This window comes from Hoplias malabaricus, chromosome 8 (genome assembly GCF_029633855.1).
Source record: "Hoplias malabaricus isolate fHopMal1 chromosome 8, fHopMal1.hap1, whole genome shotgun sequence".
Classification (NCBI taxonomy): Eukaryota; Metazoa; Chordata; class Actinopteri; order Characiformes; family Erythrinidae; genus Hoplias; species Hoplias malabaricus.
The window spans coordinates 42569509-42581148 of NC_089807.1; the positions used below are offsets into that span (position 1 = coordinate 42569509).

Genomic DNA, 11640 nt, shown 5'->3' on the forward strand with positions numbered 1-11640 from the left:
ACTCTGCCTGACGTTATTCAAGCTGAACAAGATGGCGCCCACACGTGTGACAGATGATTGGTAATGGGCACTGTCCCGTGTAAACATCTCGAAAGAGAGGGCCATAATAAAATCTCTCGTTATGGCTCAATTGCTCTCCGAACGTTTTGCTGAAAAGAGTCATCATCTTCCAAGCAGAAGCCGAACAGAGAGGAAGTAGGTGACACATTCGCGTAATTATTACTGCTAATCGCCTGCTAGCTCTCAACACAGTCCTGAACCATCCGGTCCGGGCCCCTTGAGGATCAAACCTCAGTGAGAACAACTCACAAAGGAAACGTGGCCTTGTTTCATTTCAGTTCTAACAAGTACACATAAGTAGGGTACTGACTACACTAAGGGAAATGAGTTCAAAAATCAAAAGGCTCAAGGAAATAACCCTGATTCATGTCTCAAAGCTGTAGGCCAAACTTAGTGTAGACCTGCTCAACATTTCTTCTGAAATGAAGGGTATTAATAGGTAGTCTGTCCCTTTTTGTTGCGGTAAAAGCTCCTTCTACTCTTCTGGGAAGAACCATTTCAATCAGAGTTTGTATTCAGTCAAGAGAATAGTTGTGAGGTCGGGTACTGATGTTAAACGATAAGTTATTGATCACACACCACTTCAATACCAAGGAACTGGATGAAGCTCCAACACTAACTCAGATGCAGCTTTCTACAGCATCGTAGTAGTTGTTACAACGTTGTGTAGTGGTGTCCGAAAACAATCCCACAATGCACAGCGATAAGTGCACAACAGATAGCAGATATCCTATATACACAGCATTGTTTGATACAACCCATGAGGTAGAGTCCAAAATGGTTCCCCACCTCAGCTTCTTACAATAGTGCACTTCAGAGTGAGAAATATAGGGAATAGTGATTGCAGAGCCATTGTGAACACAGCTAGTTTTTATAATCTCAATAGAAAAGCAAAACATATAAGTGTTTGCTCTGGGGCAGCTGTACACAAGAGTACTAAAAGGGTAAATGATAAAACATCCTTGGGCTGTGGAGCAGTGGTTGTGTGTCCTCTAGAGTGTGGAATTAACTAGAATTCTTCTTTCTCATGCAAATTTGAAAGAAACGTTACAGAAAAGAAGCACCAGTTTCATTCAGGCTGAGTGGATGAAGCACCCGCAGGTAAGATGCTGACAACTGTTAAGGGAAAATGTGCTAGAATATAAAGAGCATGAAGGAAATGACCTTGTTTCAAGTCGTGAGATGTTAAAAACCGAGTCTGGCTTCCGCACCCTTTTACGGAGGTGGCAGCCATTCCGCAGCAAAGTGAAAGTGCTTCTGGCAGGAAGAGAACGGGGAGAAAAAAAAAGCTCAGATTGGTGGTAACAGCTTCAAAAGGTTGCACGTTGTAGGTGTGTGGGTAATGGATGAAGACACAAAGAGAACTTATAAACCCACCTTGAAACCGGGGTGGGTTTTTTGAGCTGTAAGCAGTCTGGAAATAATTGCATATTCATAGATCCATAGAGCTACCATCTATAGTGTTCTCCTTCAAGTGTGTTGAGGTGTGTGTTAACAGCAGGTCGTTCTAGACGGCTAAGTGGAATAGAGTTACCACTACAGTTAGCTACAGTGCTAGCTGGACAGATTGCGATAACGTTGTGGACACCTGCAGATCCCACATTTCTTCTGAAATGAAGGGTACCAGTAACGTGGGTTTGTCCCACTGTGCAGCACTAACAGCCTCACCTGGAAATTTGGCGAGCCAAAAACTGCCATAATACGGTTAGTTCTGGACCTTAATAGCGCTGCACCTCAGCTAACATTCATAGTGTTCTCCTTCAAGTGTGTTGAGCTGTTCAGAGGTGTGCGTTAGCAGCAGTTCGTTCTAGACGTCTAACAAGTGGAACTGTGTGGGTCTAATGAGTTGCAGTGTTTTTACATTATATTTATAATTTTTGGAAATGTACATATGCTACTTTCCTCTACACCTCAAGGTGTGAACCCTTATCGTAGTACTGTCACCCGTGCACATACATTTTGTGACCCCTGCAGCTCTTCATACTTGTTTTCTACATTTTAGTAAGCATTTCACAACAGGCCCATGCCCGTGCGGTCAACCCTTCTGAGTTTGCGTCCTCTTTTCCGATAACAGAGGAACTTGGGGCCTTGAACAGCTGACGAAGCACTTATTCATTTCTCTTTGGTTACTCTACTAAATTTAGTCAAGAGGAGCTGTGCGTGAAAGGCTAAAAAGAAAAATATATATAACAGGATTCATTCAGAGGTCGAGATAGTATCAGCCATCCGGACTAGCACAACGAGGGTAATCTCAGAATGACCAACACTCCGACAGAGTGTGAGGCAGGGACTCTTTCTCAAGTCAGACTACGTTATTCAAAGAAAGATTGTTTTGCCATTAGTCATTAACACATCCAGGCAAGGCCTCAAAGCTGACTGATTGGAACAAGTTGATCAAGTCAGGCCACCACAGAGTTAGCTACAGTGCTCAGTGCTAGCTACGCAGATTGCGATCATTTTGTGGACACCGGCTGATCCAACATTCCTTCTGAAAGTAACCTGGGTTAGTCCAACTTTGCAGCTTTACCATCAGCTCTTCTGGGAAGGCAACACTAGACGCTGGGGAAATTTGGTGAGCCAAAAACTGATGTCAGACGGTTATAGTTCTGGATCATCACAGCACGCCACCTCATCACAAAAAACGTACTGGACTGAGCTCCATCGCTGCAAACAATCGGAACAAAGCTCGACAGCCCAGGGCCAGGGGCTAATTAAAACTCCTTTAGCCGACTCTTGGCAGAGGTCAAGCCTGTTGGACGGGACGTTTGTGTCCAAAATAAATGCACCTCAAAGTGCCTGAGTTCACCGAGTGTATAGGGGATGTTTACAAAGGTTTTGGACAGAGTGTATGTTTCATATTTGCCCCAGTGTGAATAATTATCTAATGATTTCTGTCAGCTCTAAATTATTCAGTTCAAGAATACAGAGGTTCCCGCACTTTCTCATTCTCTCAGTTTCTAAAAAAAGCTGCATTACTCAATGGTCCTGAGAGGGTACAGCGAGTATCACTTTCAACATAGTTCTACTGCGCTGTTTCCCGATTGCTGACACACTTGACTCATCTGGTTAATAAACACTTCTTCAGCTGTATTAGATGCATTACAAAACATCCCAAAAAGTAATAACTGATTGGGGCTGGATCAGCACTGGACCTCAGTAATGTAACTTATGTTTGGATGCCGTTAAATCCTCAAAGATATGCCCCAACTTCTAGTGGAAAGCCTTCCCTGAAGACACTGTAAGACATTGAGAGATTAGACGATATGTTGGAGGACCACACAAACCAAACGTTTGGCAAACAGTGTGTTGACTACGCGTTGGTCCGAGTGAGATGCTTGTCCTGCGTTTTTTTTCCATCAACGTCCAAAGAAAAGTATTTATCGACAAAGTAATAACTTACTTCCTAACTTTCAGTAGAAGTCGATATAAGAGATTTTACTCAAAGTCATTTTGTAGCATTTCTATTGGTCCGTTCATCATAAAACTGTCACATGGTGAAGGATAGCTGCTGTTTTTTAATGACTAAAAATAACAAAAAGCGAGGTACGTGATTTTCTTTGGACATCGGTGATTTGCCGCTGGGTAACTTGGACTGACCCTTGCCTTTAGGTCAGTATCTCTGAGCAGGGTGGTGTGTTCTCGCTGTGTTTGTGTGGATTTCCTCCATGTGCTGGTACTGTGTGATTGGCTGGGAGTATGCGAGTATTTTGAAATGGTCAGCCTGGTGTTAGTGAGTGAATGACGGGGCGACGGTGAAATGATTCACAGACGTAACTGACTGCGAGAGAGTGTGTGTGATATCCTATCACCTGTCCAGAGTGTGGTACCCAATAATTCCACTCAGTCTCCAGACACGCCAAAGCCCTAAGCAGAAAATGCTCAGTGTAACTTAATACATCAGGCCCTGAGCTCAACAGCGAATTCAGCAACTTTCCCACCGTACGTTATATGAACCTTTGTATGTTATGGATAGGTTTCAACCTTCAGGGAAACGGTAGCAAGTTTTCCAGCAGAATCATCTTCTCTCGTGTTATCAGGAACTCCCTGACTGGAACTAGCTGCTAAAGCTGCCAGGCCTGATCCTGTTTGGGTGTTTTTCCCTATCGCTTTGTTCTGTAATCAGTTTACGCAATTTCCCCTTTGTAGCTCAGAGTTTCATCAGGTTTTTATATTAAACATCCTCAGTGGTCTTAGTGTAAATGGTCGGGAGGAAGTTCAGAGTTGGATTTCACCTATTGTTTCAGTATGAAAACCTCTGTCGCAGAATAAAGGGGAAGTGAACAGACTGAAATCTGTCAGCTTCAGTCACCCAATAAGCTTCCATCGCATTTCTGAGCCAAAAATGACCACAGGGCAGAGCTACACTTTACATAGACGCCCTCAAGCCTAAGGTCACCCAATGCCAGGCATCATCTAGAAGGGTATAAAGCCTCCTAGCGCTGGGCTGGAGAGGAGTGAAACTGTGAAGCTCCAGCCTGTATTTCTGTGAAGATCTGAAGTGGGGTTTGTGATCCACAACTAATTCTCAAACTACATTATTACAACTTCATTTGAATGCAGTCAACGACTCACAGCAATGTTCCAACATTAGCCTAAAGCCTTCCCAGAAAAGAAGCTGCTGCTAGGTGTCTACAAACATTGCTCATACAGTGCAAAATAACACATCTGATGTAAATAAATAACAAATAATACACACACACATAGGGGGCACTTGTGGGCACCATTCTGAACACCTAAATTAAGAATGGGTCAGTTTCACAACCATCAAAGCTGTACAGGAGGGTGCCAGTACACACCAATTTACCGTCAAGGCTAGTCATTCCTTATTTCACCATCTATTTTTGAGATTAATCTGAGCAGAGACTGAATGTGAGAGTGTCAGACACAGTGAGTGTCTGTATGACACACACTACGTGGCACAAAAGTATGCGGATACCTTACTATCACACTTCTGAAACCCGTTCCAAAACCTGAACTTGTTGGAGCTTTTCTATCAAGTACATAACGTTCCTGCACCCTGGCATCTCCCAAACCCACACGGGTCCATCAGATGCACCGCTTCAGAGTCCAGCGGAAGCAGACGTTACCCTACCCCGGCAGATGCTTGGCACTGATCTTAGGTCATGGAAAACCAACTCATTAAAGCTGCAGAGACAATCCTAGAGATGAGGTCGCTGCCTCTGGAGTACTTTCCTTTTCCGAGTAGCGCAGATCCTCGCTTGGACCTCGGACAGTGCCACATTTCACAGAGCATTCGTTTGACTCATTCTGCTTCCAATCTTTATCTCTGGAGACTGTGTGATTGATTTGATGTAGGCTGATTAAGGCTCAGGTGCGGCACGGTGGTGCAGCAGGTTAGTGTCGCAGTCACACAGCTCCAGGGACCTGGAGGTTGTGGGTTCGATTCCCGCTCCGGGTGACTGTCTGTGAGGAGTGTGGTGTGTTCTCTCTGTGTCTGCATGGGTTTCCTCCGGGCGACTGTCTGTGAGGAGTGTGGTGTGTTCTCTCTGTGTCTGCGTGGGTTTCCTCCGGGTGACTGTCTGTGAGGAGTGTGGTGTGTTCTCCCTGTGTCTGCGTGGGTTTCCTCCGGGTGACTGTCTGTGAGGAGCGTGGTGTGTTCTCTCTGTGTCTGTGTGGGTTTCCTCCGGGTGACTGTCTGTGAGGAGTGTGGTGTGTTCTCTCTGTGTCTGCGTGGGTTTTCTCCCACAGTCCAAAAACCCACGTTGGTAGGTGGATTGGTGACTCCAAAGTGAGTGTGTGAGTGAATGTGTGTGTGTGTGTGTGTGTGTGTGTGTGTGTGTTGCCCTGTGAAGGACTGGCGCCCCCTCCAGGGTGTGTTCCTGCCTTGCGCCCAATGATTCCAGGTAGGCTCTGGACCCACCGCGACCCTGAACTGGATAAGAGTTACAGATAAAGAATGAATGAATGATAAAGGCTCTAAAAAAGCTGAAACACATTATAAAACGGAATGAACACACGAGACGCAAAGTCCTGCCATTCTACTGTATTTCCATCTTTCAAAAAAGAAAGACAAGATTTTAATATTACTTAACAATATGTTAAAAAGTAGCCAGTCAGGCTTCAGTGTTAATACAATATACACTCTATAACAGATTGATAGTGTGAGTATTGTTCTTTTCTTTCAATTTGATTCTGAAAGTATTCTGATATAAGCTGGCTACAAGTTGAAAAAGAGGAGAAAAAAAACAAAACAAAAAAAAAACAAAACGGTAACTAACACTTTACTGAACAGTTGGTAAACTGAACTGAAAAACCCAACGAGGACAATCGGTCAAGTATTAGCCATCTTCCTGGGGCGGACCAAGTGGCCAGTGGGAGGGGGCTGATGCAGACTAGTCCCGTTCCCTTCTCAACTAAACTGTAATGAAGTGCAAGAGTGTTCGAAGCCACGATTACTGGGAATAAAAGGGTTTTTTTCTCCACTTTTAAACAATTTCAGCATTTTTTTTTCCTGCTTGCCCATTTCCCAACATATTTTAAGCTTTTTGACCACTGGGAAGGCCAGAGGAGACCCAGTGTGTGGCGTCGGCTGAAGAGAAATGCCCAACTTACAGACGGTAAAAGCACACGCCAGGTTTGTTTCTTTTAAATAAAGGAGAAAAAGGAGGAAACAAAATGTGTTAAATAACATTTCATGTTATTTTTTCTGGTCATTGTTTTTTTTTTTGTTTTGTTTTGTTTTGTCTTCCCTCCTGAAGTACTGCGAGAACTTAAGCCGAGTTGTGGTTCTTCGTAGAACCACACAGCAACAAGGACGAGGCAAGGCAGCATGGGTAATGGAGGCCGGAGGAGCAGCTGGAGCGTAGCAGCACTGGGTCAGCAGTCAGCCCGGTGAGAGAGAGGAGAGGGAAAATAAAGGGAGAGAGAAGGGGATCGCTGATTGATTCTTGCCAGTCTCTTCAAGAGAACTCCCACTTTATTTATTTTTTTAGTGGCCAGCAAATGTGGCCTTTTTCAAACTGAAGTTGGACCAGTTGATGGACAGCCTCTGCCTTGTTTGTCGAGCAGAGTCCAGGCAGAACCTGGGAAGGGAAGGAGAGAGTGAACAATGATTAGAGTAAAGGTAAGGACATGGTCATTTATCCCAGTTGCTGAATAGCGCCCCTAGTGGAGCAGCTACTAAATGTGTGAGTAAGTGATTTATAAGGCTGTTCGACAAGGTGCTTCACACCTAAAATAAATAAATAAATACACAGAATTGAGACTGTCACTGTACCTTTTAAAGTATTCCACCTCACGTTCGGTCTCATCCATATCAACACTGTCCAGATCGATGTCTTTGGGCAGGAATACGTCATCTACAAAAACACACACACAACACACTCTTATCACACTCAGTTAACTGCGGCCATTTAGACTAAACGCATTTTTATTACACTGCTATATTGGTTTAATTTTAAATTAGATGTATCCACATTCAGGAATATCAAAAAAGCCCCACGATATAATAAAGTGTTGTTAACATTAGAACACACACTTCTCTGGCACAGCTCCACAGTGACATAATCAGATTCCTGCGTTTACAACGAGTGATGTAGCTCGTCTGCTAGGAACCAATTACAAAACAAGCACAGATCTAAATCACTTGCCAGTAAAAAATATTTAAACATGACGACTCTTCACTCACTGTTATGTGTTATGTGTAATGTCCACTTCAACGTGATCTCAGCAGAACACAACCTACTGTTGAGAACTGATTTCTCTGATTAGCCCCAGGCTAATCAGGTTAGCAACCCCAGGTTTTGGATCATCAAAACGAGCTGGTTCACCCTTAACTGAGCTTCACTGAGCTAAACTCCCTGGACGGTTGGAGTTACTGCATTAATAAAAGCTGATAAACAGAAAAGAATTGGCTACTGAAGGGAAAATAAAGAGAATAAAGAGTAAATAAAGCCCCTAACGATTAATGAATGAATGACTGACTGCTGAAGGTTAATATAAGGGTTAATACATGACCACAAACAGATTAAAAAAAAAGAGGTGTGCCATTTTAAAAGTGTGTGGGAGGGTACAGTGTGGGAGGGGATCTTTTACAAAGAATGTTTTGAAACAAAATCTGAAATGCCCAACTGTACAATAATAATCACCTGATCACAGCTCTATGAGCTTTACACGGTTAAAGGTTTTATGAAGGTCACATGGTAAAGTCGCCACAAACACAATGCGAATTGTGGTGCATTTTTTACGCGACACATGACGCTTTATTAATCCCTCAAGGGAAATTATAGTGGGGTGAGTCGAGGCAAATTAATGTAAATAAATAAAAGCCAAAGACACAAATGTGTTTTAAACAACTTCAGACTTCAGCTGTGACACCTCTGGAGGGACGTGGCCAAGTAGTTCTTTTTATTTCAGTTATAAGATGGAGGTCAGTGTGTTACTTGAATATTTAACCCCTCGTCATACCCATTCTTATCCGTTCATGTCCAGTCAAAACTAACATATGGCACCGTCTGTTGACAAAGAGCGTCAGAGCAAAGTGAAGAACAGTGACTCTGCAGCTTCACTTCCTCATGGCTGCCTCTGACGCCTGTGAAATGTTGTCCAAAGTTTGTAGGGAATATCCAAACAAGGCAGATACAAGTGTCTATTCTTTGGGTTTTTTATTTTTTACTTATTTATTTTTTCAGGTAAAAACTACAGCTTTTAGAAAACTGTTGCTGGAGAGTCATGACAAATCTCTCTCTGTCACATTGTGTGTATTATAGTGTTTAAAGAAAGAAAAAACCCAGGTTAAGTATGTTGCTATAAGCTGCATGTGTCAGGCGGTTAAATAATCTTAAGTAAATATTTAAACTATATTAAATATAAAAAATATTAAGTAAATAAGTAAACTACGGATACTGGAAGCCTGTGCTAGCATTGGTGCTAGTCTAGTTTTGCTATCAGTGTGTGAAGAGTGGGAGAAGAGGGTTGCATTGACAATCCAACACAATGGGCAGCACTTTGAACACATTTTATAAGTCGTCAGAAACTTGTAAATAACTCATGAAAGAATAAAGTTACGTTAAAACCAATCACACCATTGTTTTTCTTGTGAAATTCCCAATGAGTTTGATGTGTCACATGACCCTCTTCCCATTGAAAAAACAAAAGTTGGATCCAAAATGGCCGACTTCAAAATGGCCGCCATGGTCAGCACCCAAATTCCCCCCCTCCCATATACTAATGTGCCACACACAGGAAGTTAATATCACCAATCATTTCCATTTTATTAAGGTGTATCTATATAAATGGCCCACCCTGTATGCGCTTATATATATTTGTAATAAAAACATTTGTTTGGGACAGTGGACTTTCCGGTCACTTGCCAGACCCAGGCTCACTTTTCATGGCCCTCTGAGAACAAGGGCCACTGGTTTTGGACCTGGGGCTGCTGCGAATGACAGGACGTGTAACTTCTACAGTGCTCACCTATCGAGTTATTCATCTTGTCTGCCTTCTTTTTCTTATTCTTCTTGGCCTTGCCTTTGGGTTGTGGGGACTCTGTCAGTGCTGATTTTCCGTTCTGTTGGGGCAGATCCATGGCTGGAGGCTCATTGACTGGGGAATTTCTCTCCTCTTTCACTCCATTCTGCTGTTTCCTCCCATGGCTCCTGTCCTCTTTCTTGGCTTCAACGACCTGCTCCTCAGAAGGCTTGGGCTTGCCCCTGATTTCAGGAAGAGCTCCATTCATGCTGGATGATTTGACACCAGCCTCCGGGGCCCGGGGACACTCTGGGGCCTTCTTGACGGCCTCTCCATTGATTCTAGAGGTGTTGTTAGGGTACTGTTTGGATTTGGCCTTGTTGTTGTGGTTGTTGGGTGGCTCTGGATGTAGGAACATGCCGTTTTGGAGAGCCGGGGGCTCGGTGGGCTTCTCTCTGCTGTTCTTTGGGCTTTGCTGTGGTGACGGGCTGTTGCTGGCCAACGTTTCCGGCTCCAGGCGAGGTTCTTTAGGGGCGAGGTGGATGAGACTCTGCAGGAACTGTGTCTTGCCTTTCTGCATGTTCTCAAGGACGTTCTGTGCGCTCTGTCGCAGCGGCTGGGGGTTGTTAGTGGGGGTCGGGGCTGGAGGTGGCGTCTCGGGCTTGGCGGCCGCCGTGGCTGCAGCTTCTTTGGATCTGTTTTCCTTCTTCTTTTTCTTGGCCGTGCGGAGCTGCCTCATCTCCTTGAGCCTCAGCAGCTCCTGCTTCAGCGCCTCCTCCTCCTCCTCCCTCCGCCTACGCTGCTCCTCCAGAAGCTGCTGCTGTATCTCCCGCTCCCTGGCTTCTGCCTCCTGACGAGCTTTCTCCTCCAGCTGTAAATCACAAGCACACCCACAGAACAGCCTTATGACTTACACTGCCAGGTCAGTACAAATATTATAAAGAGCAGAATGTCATCTGGTGACTGAGCCAGAGGAGTAGATCTTATACAACAGACTAGTGTGGATTCAAGGCAAAAACATCATGTCCTCTTTTCCACTGCAGGGCGTAGCGTCTCTGAAGGTCGCCCTGTACCGTTCTGCTCTATTTCCATTGCTAAACCAGGAGCAGGAAGTGCACTGTCTTCCTAGCAGTTAAATACATGAAGAACTAGACGGGTTTTTGTGTCATTTGTACCCCACTGTAAAAAGACTGCACTGCAGAATAACTTTATGTTTAAGAGCAAAAGGCTTAAAAAGAGCCAATCAGCGGATCCCTACGTCATTTAATCCCTTCCACAGCATGAATAAAAACCTGCAGTGGTAAAGAGGCCCTTGATGACAAGCTACAGTAGCTGACATCTCTGAAAACTTCCAGATTGTTTGAGCGACCTAACAGTTACAATTATCTGCCTTATTATTTACCTTCTTCTGTTTGTTCCGAGCTCGTTTGGCTGCTTTGGAGCTGCTGACGGGTTTGTTGTCTGCGCTGTTGATGAACTGCAATAAGTCCTCCACCTTGCGGTGGTCCTCTACCCCGTCCCGCTCCAACATGGGCTCCTCTTTTTTCGGCTGCTGCTCCTCTTTTCGTTTAGTGAGTCGCAGCCGGAGCTTCTCCCGCATCTCTGCATAGTTCCTGCTGGTGGGGGCTGCGGGGGGCTACATACACAGCATTCACAAACATGATTAGACCATTTGGAGGCAGCATCGCAAAACTGTAACCTACAGAGTGACAGAAACACACGTCCTTCACGGTTCTCCTCACCTTTTAAAAATGTATCAAAACTAACTGTTTTCCTGTATTTTGTTTTAAAACTGTGCTACAAATTAAAAACAGGTGTCTACATGAACATATTCTAATGACTGTGATCTGTCCCATGAGCATCGGTGGTACAGGTTTCCCTCACCCCTCCATGGCCGAAGAATTCACAGTAGCAGCAGTCACAGTATTTTCCTTCCTTCTGATTGGTGGAGGTGGAGGTGGAGGAGCTATGTTCAGAGCAGCTGTCCTCGTCTGGACTCTCATCTCCTTCGTACGCCTGGTGCTCGTAGGCCCCGCCCCCTTCGCACCTATGACCCTCACAGTCTGGATCACTGCAACATACACACACACACACACATCACCAGACTGGTACAGAAACAGTTTTAAACAACAATAACGCTAAAGCCTTTCA

At 44.4% G+C, this 11640-nt stretch overlaps 1 protein-coding gene across 3 annotated transcripts in view; it reads right to left on the reverse strand.

Annotated features, from left to right (window-relative positions):
• Positions 1-6056: 6056 nt before the first annotated feature.
• Positions 6057-11640, reverse strand: part of fam193a (family with sequence similarity 193 member A) — a 29632-nt gene continuing 24048 nt past the window's right edge. For all 3 annotated transcript variants that reach the window (XM_066679562.1, XM_066679561.1, XM_066679560.1), the window contains 5 exons: positions 11374-11560; positions 10892-11125; positions 9496-10360; positions 7298-7379; positions 6057-7103 (listed from right to left, as the gene is read on the reverse strand). In XM_066679562.1, the coding sequence (XP_066535659.1) occupies positions 7010-7103; positions 7298-7379; positions 9496-10360; positions 10892-11125; positions 11374-11560 (1462 nt within the window). In that variant the 3' untranslated portion in view covers positions 6057-7009. The remainder of the gene's footprint in view (positions 7104-7297; positions 7380-9495; positions 10361-10891; positions 11126-11373; positions 11561-11640) is intronic.